The 17,923-nt window shown below is 42.3% G+C and overlaps 1 protein-coding gene across 2 annotated transcripts in view; it reads left to right on the plus strand.

The window, feature by feature from the left end:
* Smurf (SMAD specific E3 ubiquitin protein ligase) overlaps window positions 1–17,923 on the plus strand; it is a 416,911-nt gene that overhangs the window by 333,158 nt on the left and 65,830 nt on the right. For both annotated transcript variants that reach the window (XM_080267279.1, XM_080267280.1), the window contains exons 8-10: window positions 9,216–9,394; window positions 9,683–9,932; window positions 15,884–16,682. In XM_080267279.1, coding sequence (XP_080123405.1) covers window positions 9,216–9,394; window positions 9,683–9,932; window positions 15,884–16,682 — 1,228 coding nt within the window. The remainder of the gene's footprint in view (window positions 1–9,215; window positions 9,395–9,682; window positions 9,933–15,883; window positions 16,683–17,923) is intronic.

The following is a 17,923-nucleotide window of genomic DNA, read 5'->3' on the forward strand; positions in this document are numbered from 1 at the left end:
TGTGAGACTGGGTGAAGTCGGGGGATGTGAAGTGATGGCATTTCCAGTCAAGGTCGTTTCCTAGTTAATCCCCTTGCCAGCCCACGACCCCCCCTTCCCCCTCCTCTAGTTTTAGTCACCCCACATACATCCAAAAATCACCAGTCAGGTTTCTGCTGTCAGTCAGTAAACAAGCACTCTCGCTGTTTTGCTATCCCATGTTGTCATGTCCTGATTAGTGATTTGTACTCTGATGCCTAAAATGCAAACAAATCTTAACACATTGTGGTCACGATGAAATGAAAGCTGTACAAATGCAAATCTTGAAAATGGTGATCATTGTAAGACACAGATAACAGAATTTAACGTAGGAAATTCAACGAGTTATGATATGAAATCCCAGGGACCCAAGCTGTTTGTGTGTGGGGGGGGGGGTGAAGCAAAATGAATAATTCCACTGAAAAAAGTTATATTTTTCATTGGCTGAAAATGTGTGGTACCAGTGCAGTTTTCTACCTAACCGACTGACTCTAACCACTCGCAAGCTTTCAGCATCTTACGTAATGTACCTTGGCATCTCCATTCTGTTAAATATTATTCATTTTATTCATAAAAACATTGAAAAATAAACTATAAAATTAAATCATGAACATTTGTTGGTGAACTGATGATTTGGGAAGAAGTGTTCTGCAGTAGAGTTATCACAAGTTCACAATTAGTTTTGTGTGTGTGCCCTCACTGACCACCGTCACTCCACCCATCACTTGCTACTCAGTTGTTTTACAGATAATGCAGTAAATATGTAGGGATTTCAAGTACCTGTACAGTAATTTCACCAAAAAAAAAAAAAAAATGGTTCTTTTCTATTAGCTAGAGTTTATCTATTCTGCCATTGCAAATATATATTCGAAATTATGTCATCTTAGAACGCATTTGCATTGTCATCAAATGTGTTCTAAGATGTCATCTTCAAACGCATTTGTATTGGCATCAAATGCATTTTAAGATGATGTCATCTTAAAATGCATTTGCATTGGCATTGGCATCAAATGTGTTCCAAAATTGTCATCTTAGAACGCATCTGCATTGTCATCAAATGCGTTCTAAGATGATGTCAACTTAAATCGTATTTGCATTGGCATCAAATGTGTTTTAAGATTGTCATCTTAGAACCTCTTTGCAGTCATTAAATGTGTTCTAAGATGATATCACCTTAGAACGTATTTGCATTGTCATCAGATGTTTTAAGTTGATGTTATATTGGAATGCATTTGCATCGGCATTGTCGTCAGATGTGTCCTAAGATGATGTCAGCTTAGAACACATTTGGATTGGCAGAGTAGAAAAACTAGTTGATCGGAATGACGCATTTATTTTAGGCTATTTGACAAAATTACTTGTTAATGGTAGGTGTTGGCGACCATCATCCACTCACTTGATGTAGTGCTGCTTACTTCTTCCTTAGCCTTGATCATTCTTTTTCTGTGTCTGTCCTCCTCTCTTCCTATTTTTTCCATCTTACCTGTCTCTTCTTATTGTTTTTCATTCCTTTACAGGTGGCTTTACGTTGAGTGACAAGCCAAATTGTTTCCTGTAAGCCTGGAAACCATTTACAACGCTGGGTGGTAACCATATAACCAAACCATACGTGCTCCCTACGTGTCAACAAGTGGGTTGGTGGAGGGTTAGTGCCCCTCCCCGTAAAACAAATAACTCAAAGTCAAATGGCCACCCCTTACGGGATTATGGCGTCTGGCAATAGATACTGTCCTTGCAAATCCTTCATATCTACTGTATTATCTGCAAAACAGCTGAGTGGTGACTGGTGAGTGAGGGATGGTGACGGTCGTCAAGTGAGGAATAAATGGGTAGGCCACGGCACGTATACACAACTGTAAGCAAGCTAGTCGTGAAAACTGTACTTTAAAACACTTCTTTCCAAATCATCTGTTCACCAGTAAATGCTCAAGATTTCTTACTTTAGTTAATTTTTCTGTGTGATGAATGAAATACTGTAATCTATCTATCTATTGCCAGACGCCTCAATCCCGTTTGGGGTGGCCACAAACAAATCGCCTCCAAGTCGCCCTGTGCCCCGCCATTTCACTGCCCTGCTCCCAACTCACACACCCCTCTCTCAAATACCTCTCCACCCCGTCCCTCCATCTCATCCTCGGCCTCCCCCTCCCTCTCCCCCCCTCCACCTCACTCACATACACTCTCTTCGTCAGTCTTTCACCCTCCATCCTCTCCAGATGGCCAAACCACCTCAGTGTGTTCCTCATAACACTTCCTATCACATCCACATCCACACCACAATGCTTCTTTATATCCTCATTCGTCAGCCTGTCTCTCCATGTGACTCCACAGGCTCCTCTTAAATAACTCATTTCCACTGCTCTCACTCTTGACTTGTGTCCTTCCAACAACGTCCAAGCTTCACTTCCATACGTTAGAGTTGGTATCACAATACTGTCATGTAGTAACTTTTTCACTTCTATGCTCACTTCCCTGTTTCTTATCACTGCTTTCAAAGAACCAGCAACCTTTCTTCCCTGCTGTACCCTTTCAAGCACTTCACCCTCCAAACCTCCATCCTTACTCTTCACACTACCCAAGTACTTAAACGTACTCACATTTTCCAATTCCTCACCATCCAACCTCGCTGTACATTCACTGACTTCACCTCTCTCAAAGACCATCACTTTACTCTTCCCTACATTCACCTTTAGATTCCGTTTCTTACACACACTCCCAAACTCATCCACCAAGCCTTGCAGCTCCCCTTCGTCTTCACTCAACAACACAGTATCATCTGCAAACAACAGTACAAGGAGTTTCCAAACACTATCCTCTCTCACCAGGGCCACTCCAACATCCACTACCCTGCCTTGTACCTCTTGTATTACCCCATCCATGTACAGATTGAACAACCATGGAGACATGACACATCCCTGTTTCAACCCAACTTTCAAAGAGAAAAATTCACTTAGTTCACCATCCACACGCACTGCCGCCTTCGCACCATCGTACATACTCTTCACAGCATTCAACAACTTCCCATCTACTCCATATATTCTTAACACTTTCCACAATCCTTGTCTATCCACCCTGTCATATGCTTTCTCCAAATCCATGAAAGCCGCATACAACTTCTTTCCCTTCTCTAGAAACTTTTCCATTAAAGATCTAAGAATGAATACCTGATCTGCACAACCTTTTCCCTTCCTAAAGCCTCCCTGTTCTTCTCCAACTAATTTCTCTGTTCTTTCTCTAACTCTGTCAATAAGTATCCTACCATACACTTTTCCTATTATACTAAGAAGTCAAATGCCCCTATGATTACCACACACTTCTTTTTCCCCTTTTCCTTTGTACAAGGGAATAATTATACCTGACTTCCAATCCTCCGGGACTCTACCTTCCTCCCAGGCCAATCTGCACATTTTCCACATCCAATCTGCTACTATCTCTCCCCCATGCTTCAGCATTTCACCACACACTCCATCAATTCCTGGGGCTTTCCCCAATTTAACTCTCTTCATTGCTTCCTCAACTTCTATCCTACTGATTTCTTCCTGTCTTCTCACCTCCCTCCTTCTCCCAGCCATTCCCCAGCCACTTATACTCACATTACTACCATCCTGTATGTTCAACAATTCCTTAAAGTGTTCTCTCCATCTGCTCACTTTTTCTCCCTTCTCCACTAGCAATCTACCATTTTTATCTTTCACTCCCCTGCTAACTTCACTTCCTCCCTGTCTTACTCTTTTCACCTCTTTCCAGAACATTTTCTTACAGTCCCTCCACTTTACACTCAAATTCCTTCCAAATTCCTCATCCACTCTATTCTTACTCTCTCTTACTAATCTTTTCACCTCTCTCTTTCTTTCTACATATAACTCTCTCTTCCGCCTCTCAACGTCTTCCACGCCCCTATTTCTCATCCATTCATTGTATGCTTTCTTCTTTTGTGCCACAGCCTGTCTCACCTCTTCAGTCCACCACGCTGTTCCTTGCACCCCCCCTCCGTTTTCTCTTCCTTCCACACCACATCACATGCTGCACATATTTCTTCTGTAAATATCCTACACACACCTTCCACGTCTCCCATCTGCTCCAATTCATATTTGCCCAATTGTTCCTCCACTTCTCTCTTATACTCTGCCTTTTTCTCATCCTCTTGTAACCTTTCCACTCTCCTTGCAACTACTGCTTTCTCTCGTCTTTCCCTTCTTCTATTCCTCCATCTTACTTGAATCCTAATTCTGGCCACCACCAAGTAGTGGTCAGAAAGTCCACTCCCCCAACGTCTATAAGCTCTTGCATCCATTACACATCTTCGCATCCTTTCATCCACACACACATAATCAATCTTTGCCTTCCTTTCATTCAGTTCACCACCCACCCTTCTCATCACTCGCCATGTATACCTGTGGATCATTTTATGCCTGAAGAGGATATTGGCTATCACCAACCCTCTCCCAGCACAAATGTCCACTAATGCACTCCCATTCTCATCTATCTCAGCAGGCTCACCCCACTCACCAACTATTCCATCCACCTTCACATTCCCAACTTTACCATTCATATCACCGATCAAAGACACTCTCTCATTCCTTCCAAACTTTTCCATGCACACTTCTACATTTGTCCAGAACTCTTCTCTCACTCTTCTAGCACAATCTTGCGTTGGCGCATACACACACACAATCGCCCACATTTGTATTCCAATTTTCAACTTTACCCACACAATCCTTGACCCAACTGATCCATACTGTCTTATGCTCTTCTTCCATCTTTTACTCACAACTATACATACTCCTTCCTTTGCCCTCTCATTCTCACCTACTCCTGCACATATACCCCATCCATACTCCCATTCTCTCACTTTCTCCTCTCCATTTTGTTTCAGTTATTCCACATACATCCACTTTTGCACCCTCAAGCACCTGGACAATCTCTCTCTCTTTCACCTCATCATTCACTCCCCTTACATTCCACGTTCCGATAACCATGTCCTTTGTCCGGTCCTTGGTCGTCATCGTTTGGTCAGTCCTTGTCCGAGGCTTATTGTTTGTTTGTTCTAGTTAGTTGTTTTCCGAGGAGGGGCACTAACCCTGTAATGAATAATATTTAAAACAGACTTACTGTGTGCACTTTGCACTACCGCAAGAAACTGCAACCATGTGTATTGCAAAGTCAGGTGTGTTTTAGGTTATTTCAATGGAACAATGTCAGTGTGGCCCTGGATACAAGTGGTATTGTATAAACTGCAATGGTTTAGTCTATGTATCAGTATATAATATCAGATACCTAGGAAAAATCGGTTACTGGGAAGTTAAATTCCCCAAGCTTCTCGATTAACTGGGATTTTACTGTATATATATATATATATATATATATATATATATATATATATATACATAATCACCATGCACTCACTCGATGTAGGTCTGCTCTCGGGTGTCTGCCTTTTTCTCTCCTCAGTCCATCTTTTCTTCATCCTCTTGTGTCTTTCTTTCCTTCAGTCTTTCCTTGTCCTTCTGCCTTTGGGTGACATTACACTCACTCTTCCATCTTTCTTTCCTTCATTCTTTCCTCTTCCTTCTGCCTGTGGGTGACTCTGCACTGAGTGACAAGCCAAATGGTTTCGTGTACACCAGGAAACCATTTACTACACTGGGTGGTAACCTTATAATCAAATTTTGGTGCCTGGTGCTTTAGTGGTTAATTATTGCATTCCAGTCGGATTGAGCTGGCGAAGGTTTATATCCAAGGGGTAGTTGGGGTTTATTGCTCATGTAATGCCACTCAGGGATGAGTGAGGCTGGTCACTCTGATCTTAAATGTCAGGACCAACTGCCTAGTCCCGGGCTCCTACGCTCCTGATGGGGCAACGTAGGATTGGATGATGGTTGTGTATATATATATATATATATATATATATATATATATATATATATACATATTTATGTCCATCCATCCATCGTCCAATCCTACATTGCCCCATGAGGAGCGTAGGAGCCCGGGGCTAGGCAGTTGGTCTCGACATTTAAGATGAGAGTGAAACATATACATATACATATGTGTGTGTGTGTATATATATATATATATATATATATATATATGTATACAGTACCCTCATGTCCAACACGCATTTGTCCAGCACGATTCGCGTCCAGCACGGAGAGCAAGAAATTAGTACGATTTAATATGATTTAAGTACTGTAAAACGGGTGCGTAAGCATAACACTGACGGAGCTCCGAGAAGTGGGCGAAATCCGCAGAGTTCGCCTCTAGCACGATCACCCCTGGTCCAACACGGTCATACTGGACGTTCCCGTGATGCTGACAGCCAATCAAAAGTTCTGATCAAGTAGCCTCCCCCACCCGCTATCATGACGAGGAAAACGCTTCTGCTCTCACGTGATGTTTTGTTTAAATTTCTCCCGCCACAGCGCCACTGAGTTGCATAATTCGCATTGGACGGTGCTTTTTTCTCGCTGCATTTTCTGCCCTTGCTACTGCATTTTACCCTGCTCACGATGCCTAGGAAGCCTTCTGAGAACCCCAAGAAGCGGTGGCACCTCCCTCAGGCCACCAAGCTAGAATTCATCGAGAGGCAGAAGAAAGGGGAGAGGAATTTCAAAGGATTTATGAGGGAGGTTGAGGAGGAGCAGCAGCCATTACCTGCTAGTGACGCCAGCAGCCATCCTTCGGTGACCCAATAGGACTATCTACAGTCTCGGATATCACCTTCCATTCCGAGCAAGCCCACCAACATTATCCTAAAAGGTTGGTTATCATTCATAGTACAGTATCATTTATTATAATTACAGTAGTACCAATATATGTATAGGTATATGGTAGGTTTTTAGGGTGACTTTTCCTAGGGTTGCTGACATAATTCATTTTTCCCCGTAAGCTCTGTTGTTTGTCCAACACGTTTTTGGTCCAACACGGGACCCATGCATGACAATATTACCGTGTTGGACGCGAGGGTACTGTATATATATATATATATATATATATTTAAATACACAACACACACACTGAAACCTCGATTTAAGGGACTAAATGGGAAATCAGCTTGTCCCTTACTTGAAAATGTCCATTGTTTTACCACATATAAAGACATTCTTATTATGATATGCAATTATTGTTTCACTTATTGATATGATTATGAATATTAGTTTACGGGTACTGTATAAAGAAACATATTAATGTGTAATAGTGTACTTAAACAAAAAATAGTTCTTAAGCTTATAAGATATATTCTTATAAGCTTAAGAACTATTTTTTGTTTTACAGCTGGTGTTGACTACACTAAATTTGTTGTATGGCGACAAATAAAGTTTGAGATGTACTCCCCCGTCACAAGATAGGTGAAAGTTTGGCTGTGTGAGTCTGTCATGTCTTCTTCACTCTGGTGCTCACTTTTGTGTGTCAGTTTATCTGTCTGTCTATCACTCAGGTTTCACTATATATCTGTTTACCATGTGATAAATCATTGTAACAGTGAACAAAAAGTAAGACCCATTTTCATAATTGGAATAGTGAAGTGATCATACATTCTCTAGAATGATGCCTCCCAGTCAGCTGTTTGAGCCAAGATATCCACCCAGTGTTTACAATATCTGTGATCATCTGTCTTTTGTTCCATTTTGTGCATGAAAGGCCATTGAAACACCAGTGCTGTCGTCACATAACAGTGCAAATGCGTAACACGTAATGCAGTGCAGGATGTTAAGTGAAGTGATGACTTTTTGTGCATGAAGTACTGAAATTTGTGTCTCCTGTGCATATATGGTGCCTCCCAGTCAGCTGTGTGAGCCAGGATGGCTGCCCACTGTTTACATTCACTGTAACACTCTGCCTTTCATTCCAGTTTGTGCATAAAAGGCCATTGAAACACCAGTGTTATTGCCAGATAACAGCACAAGTACCCAACAAATAGTGCTGTGTGCTATGCTAAGTGGTGATAACTTTTCGTTGTGTGAAATACAGAAACACGTGACTTGAAAATCATATCTGGCTGGGATGCTACCCCTAGTGGAAAGCATGGTGCTACTGAGGGTGCCAAGAGCAAACCTTTTGTGTGTGTGTGGGGGGGGGGTGTCTTAGGATGCCCTCCATGTCCCTACTTAACCCATGTTATATCGACCTTGATACAGTCCGGCCTTGTTTTGCAATATGGTTGCATCAAGTCAAGACCTATTGCATAATGAATTATCACATAATGAGGTCAAGATAACATGGTTTCAATGGGGTTAGGGAGGGTGGTCTCAACTGCAGAGCCTAAAATGACCAAAGAAAAACACTGCCACCCACCTGGTTTGTCCTATGCCAGTACGATTTGTCACCAAGTTGGAGGGGCTGTACGATCACTTCACACTAAAAGATTTGGTATCACCACTTGATATCATACTCTGCACTATTTGTGAAGCTTTTGCACTGTTATTTGTTGATAGCAATGGTGCTTTAGTGGCCTTTCATTAACAAAACAGAATGAAAAGCATTGATTACAGCCAGTGTAAACACTGGGCAGGCATCTTGGCTCAGTCATCTTAGTAGTGGCGTGTTATGGGGATGATGGTTACGTAAGGTTGACTCGGTTTCCAAGTTTCAGTATTTCACACACAAAAAAGTATCAGTTCACTCAGTATTGTATACTGAACCATTTGTAAAGCACTTGCACTGTTACTTGGTGATAGCAATGGTGTTTCAGTGACCTTTCATGCACAGAATAAAACGAAAAGCAGTGATCACAGCCAGTGTAAACACTGGGCTACCATCTTGGCTTATGTGCGTCACCACATCTGTACAAGATTCTCGGAGATAGCTGTCGAAAATATCATTGTAGCTTAATTGCAATTGATTTTTCAATGTCGTACTGAGACAGGGTATAAGTTTTAAATTATTGTTATAGTGATTTATCACAGCGTGGCATCATATAACGAGGCTGCATTGTATATGAAAAATTGTTAACTGAGTGTGCAATGGATTTTCACTTGACATATCATCGTATGGTGAGGCGTTACTATCTGTCTATAGTTATGTATATATCTATATTTATCTGTCTGTCTGTCTGTCTATCTATCCTAAGTGTGTGTGTGTGTGTGTGTGTGTGTGTGTGTGTGTGTGTGTGAGATAATTACTCTTCAGAATTAGTATGATGGTGGAATTAACTTTCAGAGGTGGTTTTATACATTGTAGCATGTTTGTTATGCCAGGGAGACACGTGACAGAGAACACAGACGGAGTAGAGCTGAGAGTGTGGAACGGGTAAGCCAGCGTGATGGTGGAGAGTCACGACGCACCCATGACTCGGTGCGACGGCGCTCAGCCCGACATCGACATTACCTCTCGCGTAATCAGCTCCATCAACCTCCAGACTTGCCTGAGGGATTTGGTTAGTAATAAAGCAACTTTATATTGTGAACTTTGACACTGCAGTTGCCTTTGCAGTACTATGTTTGTTATTAGTACAGTATTGTACTTTTTTTTTTGCTAAGGATAATCTGCTCACAAAAAACTCTCATTCAACAGTCTGATACTTTAAAAAGATGTATTTGAATATTGCAGCATCAACCAGCAGAGTAATTCAGACTGAGGGCTCATGCTTTTGTAGAAAATTATGTACATCTTAGCAAACACTTTGTAATGTACAGACTTAACAAGTGTACTTTTGCAATTACAGAGATGCGGACAACACAGCAAGGTCAGGTGTATTACTACAACATACACTCAGGCACATCCACTTGGCACGACCCTCGAGTGCCTCGTGACCTGGGCAATGTCAACATGGATGATCTGGGCCCCCTGCCTCCAGGATGGGAGCTGCGGCACACATCCAGTGGCCGCCCTTACTACCTCGACCATACCAACCGCACCACGCAGTTCACTGATCCTCGTCTCTCTGACTCACATATCCTCAACAACATCCTCAGGTCTGTGCTGCATTTCCAGTCTTTTTAAAGTTAGAATGCAGTACATGAAATAGATTTGTATTTTGTACCGGTAAACTACATGTGCATATGGTGTATGACACAGTAGTTTATAAGTTTCTGAACACATTCATTATCAGAGCTCATTACTAAAAGTAGTGCCCTTTTTAATAACGGTTGGATTTCCTTAGGCAAGTGTAAAGTGGTACTACTGTACTTTGTGTCTTAGGAAAATATAAGCACTGGTAGCACCAAGCGTCCATTTCTCCCTCTTTGGAATATACATTAATAAACCATCAAGTAAGAGTAGTGAGACCGTAAGAAAGCAGGTACACACGTTTCATGCACATATTGGTATTCAGTAATTATTTACCTTTCTCATTGAATGTATGTTTGAATGTACAGTATTATTAAAATCTGTATGGTACTGTGATTTAAATAAGAAATGTTTTTTTATTGCTAGGTATTTTTTTGGTAGAACAGTATTTTGAAAACACATGGTATTCTTAGTGAAAAATATGACTTACCATGGTAATTTTCTTAGTTGTTTGCTAAATTTTTAAATTACAGTAATCCCGCATATTTCGCGGTAGTTACGTTCTTGTAACCCCCGCGAAAAGTCAATTCCGCGAATACTCTATTAACAATTGAAAACTTGCACTTGTGTCCACCATGCTGCCCATCACACAGTCCATGTCCATACTGATTGCGAGACAAGTCGCCGTCAGACAATTCCCCGTCAAAACATGGACGATTCCCCTTCAGAACAATTCGCACCCTGGACGATTCCCCGCCATTCTATAAATATACTAATCAATACTTTCATCAATATACTTATTATTAATTAATCAATACTTTAATAACTATATTTCAAGGGGATCCAGCAAAGTCTATGTTCAGTAGCGTAGGTTCTGGGTATTATTTATTAGTTGCACCTTTAGTCAATAATTAACTTGTTTCTTCCTCGCTGTAGTCGCCATTGAATTATATTCTAGCGTCACCCACAGCTATCTTCATTAATGAAGGCGAATTGTTTTGTGTTTGTTGTGACTGCGAATTGTCCCGAAACCTCCATACTCATCCCGAAATACCTTCTTACAAGATTGAAAGGACATACAGTAATCACTCTAATATCCGGACGCCCAATAACCGAACATCCCCACTAACCGAACCTTATCGTCCTGGGATCAAACATTCCCAAAATGGTCCGAAAATCCAAAAAAATTGGAAAAAAAACCGATTTTTTGCCGTCCGTAATTTGAACTTGCCGCGCGCGCCGCGTGAGAGCATTGTTTTGGTTCGTCATTCCTCCGACGTCCGATAGAGCGCCGCTGCATCCTCCCCACTTCCCGCCTGTCTCTCACCGCGACTGGACCTGCGCTCTTCGTCATGGCTGCCCACGTGCTCGCTTTTGTGGTGGTGCCGTACTTGCTGCAAGGCCTCCTGCTGCTCTCTGCCCTACTCTTAGTGTGTGTGATGATGGCCCCGCCTCCTGAGAAAAGGAAGAGAGTGGTGTTGACTCTGGAGAAGAAACGGGAGATATTGGAGAAGGTTGATGCGGGTTGGTCTTCCTCTCGCATTCTCCGCGAGTTCAACCTGGCCCGGTCGACTTTGTTTGATATCAAGCGTTCCCGAGACAAGCTCATGCAGTACACGGCTGACTTCTCGTCGAGAAGCAAACGCAACGTGGAGAGGAAGGTTATGTTTACTCCCAAGTATGCAGAGATCGACCGCTCCACGTTGATTTGGTATCGACAGCAACGTGCAGCTGGTGTGATGGTACGTGGAACGGAGCTGAAGGCTGCTGCTGAGAAGTTTGCAAGGCTTCACGACGCCCTAGACTTCAAGGCATCCGAGGGTTGGCTCTTCGCGTTCAAGTTGCGACATGGCCTTACTAACCGTAAAGCACATGGCGAAGCATTGGACGCTAACGAGGATGGAGTGGACGAGTTTCGGCACAAGGTGAAAGGCTTGATCGACAGGGAGGGCCTCACTCTCGGTCAAGTCTATAACGCTGACGAAACTGGCCTATTCTATCGCTCGGTGCCAACGAACACTCTCGCCGATGAGACGGAGAAGCGTGTACCTGGCCGCAAGCTTTCTAAGGAACGGATATCTGCTTTGTGTTGTGCCAATGCTAACGGCATGCACCGGCTTAAGCCCGTTATTGTTGGCCGTGCAAAGCAGCCTCGGTGCCTTCGTGGGGTGATGGATGTCCTTCCTGTCGTATGGTACCATTCTTTGAAAGCATGGTTCACAGCTGTGATTTTCAAAGACTGGTTTCACCATCACTTCGTCAAGGAGGTCATACATTACCAGACGAAGACACTGGGAATTCCTCGCGACCAGGTAAAGGCTCTCCTTCTCCTCGACAATGCACCTGCCCACCCGTGCGACAAGGACTTGGTTGCTGAGAATGGCCGTATTAGGTGCATGTTTCTGCCACCTAATACGACTGCTCTCATTCAACCAATGGACCAAGGAGTGATCGTGGCAACAAAGCGCCTGTACCGTCGGAAGTTCCTGGACGAGGTGATGGTGGTTCTCGAGGACGAGGACGAGCGCAGGGAAGGACGTGACACTCGAGGCAAGCGGACTTTGGAAAACCTTCGCCGCTACAACATCAAGTCTGCGCTGTACAACTGGGCTAGTGCATGGAAGGAAGTCCCTGTGAAAACTCTTGAAAATGGTTGGTCTCGTCTGCTTCTCGGAACAGATGTGGAGTACGATTTCCTAGGGTTTGACGTGGATGACTTCCATGCACGGCTACGCACGCACGGCGACGATGTTGATGTGGACGATGTTCGTGAGTGGTTGGACGGACGACGAGGCGATCCTGGGTATCAGACGTTGTCTGATATCGAGATCGCGTCTTCGGTTGCTGGTGTCAGTCCCGAACTTGAAGATTCCGACGACGAAGGCGATGATGATGCAGACTCCGCCCAGCAGGACACTACTCCAGCCATCCCCAAGCTGAGCGCACTCCGGGAACATCTAGAGTTCGTCCCTAGACTACCTGGAACACCCGGCCTGCGACAGGGAGATGGGGCCCTTGGGACTCGTGGAGGAAGTGCGTGCTCCGACAGCGCATCATCAATCGCCAGAATCGTCGGTCCTTGCGTCAGTCAACGATTGACAGTTTTTTCAGGCCCGTGACCCCCGCTGTGCCAAGCCCTGGTTCCACTCCGTTGCCTCCCCAAGACAGGCCCTCATGCTCCGAGCCACAGCCCAGCACATCAGCTACAGTGGAGTCACCGCTCGACGTGAGTTTGCGGCTGTCTTCAGAGTCTTCTGTAGTCGGTACGCCATCACCACTACCCACTGATGCACCCCTTGGACGCCTGCCAGTGATACTCTCGGGCTCTGACAGTGAATAAACAGCAAGAACTTCTCCACTAGACCACACGGGAATTTTGAGTGTTGTGCAGTGAAAAAAACGGTGTGTTGTGTTAAGGTTTTCAAGTTGGGAGAAAAAGACTAAGTAGAAAAGAAATTTAACGTAACTAACCTTCTTTGTTTTGGCTTTGGAAACTTAAAAAACTTGGGAAAAGTTAATGTGCAACACTTAAATTTAATGGAACATTATTTGGACTAAAGTGAACACTGTGAAAAGAACGGACTTCTGTGTGTTAGTGACTAAGTTCAGTGCAAGACTTCAGGAAGAGTGTAGTGCAAGTGCTTCAGGAAATCGTTCTTACTGTCAGAGTCCGAGAGGAGGCGGTTATTCATCGAGGTGGCCAGGGACTTGCTGTAAGTAGCCAAAATGTTTCATGTTGTACTATTTTCCATACTATATTTACCAGAATGTTTCATATTGTATTTTTCCCATACTATACTTACCAGAAAGTGTCATACTGTACTTCTTTCCATACTAAACTTACCTCATGCATGTGCAGTAGGAATGGGTTTTTCAGAGTTCGGTTAGGTTCGGTTAGGTTAGGTTCGGTTAGAGTCCATAAGTACCAGAATGTTTATTAATGTATGAACATACTTCTAAACCCACATTTTATGTGTCTATTGCATTTATTTCAGTCATTTATGTGCCTTATTGGTGTGATTTGGGTGTTAAATAGGTGCTATGCATGTCCGGAGGGAGTTGTATAGGTGTTTCTCTGTGTTAGGGTCCGTAAGTACAAGTCCATAAGCTGGGGCCCAATATCCGGACAAAACCAATATCCGAACCTACCGATGGCTCTATTGATCCGGATATTGGAGTGATTACTGTACTCCATTATGAAGGAAAAACGTAAACACCGTACTGTAATACACAATTATCTACACATTTATTAACAAAACAGTACAAAATAAAAAGATGCATTAACTGGTGATAGCAAACACTCGCACGGTCGTTTCTTAGCTTGTCCAGTAACACAATTTTCTCTGCTAAGGTCATAACTTGATCGTTTTGTCACTTTGGAGTTCTTACTAATTGTATTATTAGCCTTTGGTGAGGCTGGCTTACGTCCTGGGGCCATGTGGAAAGCAAGTGGGAGGCAAGAGGCTCATATCATAGTGTGGTTACAACCACAACAGCCACTTAAGGCAGTCAGGCGTGGACTGAAGAATGCGGGGCAGAGAGCAGTGTTGCCATATCCAAACAACGAAATTATGCTAGGGCAATGAAAAAATTATGCTAGATTGAGCATATTTGTTCCAAGTAAAAAATGAATTATGCTAACTTGACGCTAAATGATAAAATTCTATACATATTCGTGCAACATATTATATATTGTTTACTATGAAAATATTAAAATGAACCTACATACAGTAAGAGGATAAATATCGGTATCTACCCATACTGCTTTTTCCCACGAAACTTATGTTTTTCTGATGGATTTTGATGTGATTCGTTCGATTTTGAGCATCATTTCCGTCGGAAATAACCAGATTTTGAGATATGACCCCCCCCCCATCCCCCTGAAATAATGAGGGATCTTTGGGGAATCGGGGGTTATAGGGAGGGGGGGAAACACAGAAAATGGTCATTTCCGCCTGAAATGAAGCTGAAAATCAAATGAATCATACCAAAATCCATCGGAAAAACCTAGGTTTCATGGGTAAAGTACAAAGCTCAAACTTATCCTAACCTAACCGAACCAAACCGAACCTAACCTAACCTAATCCAACCTAACCTAACCTAACCTAATCCAACCTAACCTAACCTAATCCAACCCAACCAAGCCCAAACTGAAAGTAACCAACTATTCAAACATCTTCTTACCTTATTCGTCTCTCTCTCTCTCTCTCTCTCTCTCTCTCTGATTTGTAGTTTTTATAAAATTATTCTAAAAATATTCCATTCTAAATTATGCTAGAATGATTCTAAAACTTCTAATATGCTAAAAAATATTCCAGACCCGAAAATTTGATCAAAATTATGCTAAAAGAATAAAATTATGCTAGATATGGTAACACTGGCAGAGGGGCCATGGGAAAGGGACAGAGGGTGGCGTGAGTTTACCGCGCTACAATTGGAAGCTGCGGGAATTTCATTTTTTTTTTTTTTTTTCTGTATATTCAAGGATATTTTTGTTGAACTTATTAATGCTAAGAAAATCCGCGAGAGGGCAAAACCGTAGACAAAAAATCTGCAAAAAATGCGGGATTACTGTATGTATTGCAGAAATTAAGTCATCCTATTCTTTATTCATAATGCCAAAATAATTATGTATTGTACATTATTTTACAGCACTGTATATTCAGAACACTGTATTGACTATATTTAGCTGGTTTAAAATAAATTACTTTTCTCATATAATTCAAGTACTGTATTATATGTATGTGATTGCATGTTTTCTTCACTTTCTATGGCATAGAGCATCAGAAATCGGTATATATATTTTTGGCTAAAAATGTAGTATTATCCACCATTATATAACTTGCAGTAAGAGACACCCATACTACTCACATCATCTTGTTTGATAATTGTAAACATTAGTCTCTCCCTGTCACAGATCACGTGGTGAAGGAAGTAATCGTACAAGCATAATTGAGACGGTGGGTAGTAGTAGTGAGCCAAGGCCAAGTGTAAACAGTGATATACCTGTACCAACCACTGTCATTGCCAATAACAGGAGTAACCGATCATCCAGTAGTCGAAGAAACAGTGCATCACGCAGCAGAGGCCCTTCACCTGAGGCCAATACCTCTGGGGAGACTATATCAAACAATGTGCCTAACCTTGAGGAATCCAATAGCTCACTTGTAAATAGTAACCCAGTTAGTCCTACTGCTGTGCCTACTAGTGTTAATAATAGCAACAATATAAACAGTGAAAGAAACAGTGTGATGACAAGTGTGACTAGCAGTAACCCTGTGGTGCTGCAGAATAACAGTACCAACTTGCAAATTAGCAGTAATAACAATACTCCTGGGCCCAAGGAACCAGCTGTGATAGACATGGAGGGTGATTGCCTCCCAAAATATAAGCGTGATCTAGTTGCTAAGATGAAGGTATTGCGTGCTGAGCTGCAATGTCTTCAGCCTCAGAGTGGTCATTGTCGACTTGACATTCCACGTGGGGAAGTTTTTGAGGAATCCTATAGACAGATAATGAAGATGAGACCCAAGGATTTGCGTAAAAGACTAATGGTGAAATTCAAGGGTGAGGAAGGTCTGGACTACGGTGGTGTAGCACGGGAGTGGCTTTACCTTCTCTCTCATGAAATGCTCAACCCATACTATGGCCTCTTCCAATACTCCAGGGATGACATCTATACTCTGCAGATCAATCCCGACTCCAGTATTAATCCGGTAAGGTACTTGTCTTATTACATACTTTAACATTTTAGTTGTATGATGCATTCATATATTTCAGTAACAGATAGTAGAAAAGCCTACTGGGTTTATTGTGATAGGAGATGGTAAGCTTATCATATTAAGAACATAATATAATAATTGTACTTTGTTTTTGTTGATTTAGAGAAGGCCTTTGACAGAGTTCCTAGGGAAGTGGTGAAATGGGCACTGGGAAAGCTTGGGATCAAGGAGTGGCTGGTTTGAATGGTAATGGCAATAGAGGGTGGGGGAACCCAGTTGAGACTGAAGGGAGGTTTGAGTGTAAAGTTTTCAGTGAATGTTGGCATGCATCAGGGATCAGTCTTGAACCCAACATTGCTTATAAACTTGAAGCTCTCCTACATAGCTTCAGAAATGGACTTCCATGGGAGATGTTGTATGCTGATGACTTGGTGTTGCAAGCAAAGAATGAGAGGGAGAGGGAGGAAAGATGTAGGAAGTGGAGAAATGGCATGGAATACCTGCAGTTGTTAAAAGTACCCAATTTGCTATGGTACTCAAGTTAAAGTATCGGTATTATTTCACTAATTTTTTATTCAAGATAATGTAAAACTATCATGAGGTTAATGTACTTGAGTTAAAGTAAAAAAAGTATCTTCAAAAGTACTCAAGTGCTGAAAGTAAAAAGTAACCACTAATTTTCAGTCAGCTCCAAGCTATAAAATGTTTCCTGGTATATTATACCCATGCTCATATTGTGTGTATTTACCTAATTGTGATATACAGAAATGAGCTACTCTCATGGGGTCCCGTCTCTGTTTCTCAATAAGTCAAATTTAGCTTTAAACTTGTTCAAGTTTTTAGACTGGACGATCTCTTTGTCCAGGCCGTTCCACAGATCTATACATCTATGAGGAAAACTATATTTCTTAATATCCGTCAAGCAGCTTGGCTTCTTCAGTTTCATTCTGTGTCCTCTTGTTGCTCTCTTATCCCATAAAAACAGATCTTCTTTGTCAGTTTTATCTACTCTCACATGGTCCTGAACACTGCAATCACATCGCCTCTCCTTCTCCTTTCTTCTAAGGAAGGCAAATCCAGCTTTTCCAGCCTTTCTCTGTACGACATCTGCCAGACTGGGGACCATTTTGGTTGCTGTTCTTTGTATTCTCTCAATCTTGTTTATATCTTTCTTTTTGTGTGAGGACCACACTACTGCTGCATATTCTAACCTGGGGTGAATCATAGCCACTATC

Source organism: Coenobita brevimanus, chromosome 23 (genome assembly GCF_032717465.1).
Source record: "Coenobita brevimanus isolate Jiangsu-jjx chromosome 23, ASM3271746v2, whole genome shotgun sequence".
NCBI classification, from domain to species: domain Eukaryota; kingdom Metazoa; phylum Arthropoda; class Malacostraca; order Decapoda; family Coenobitidae; genus Coenobita; species Coenobita brevimanus.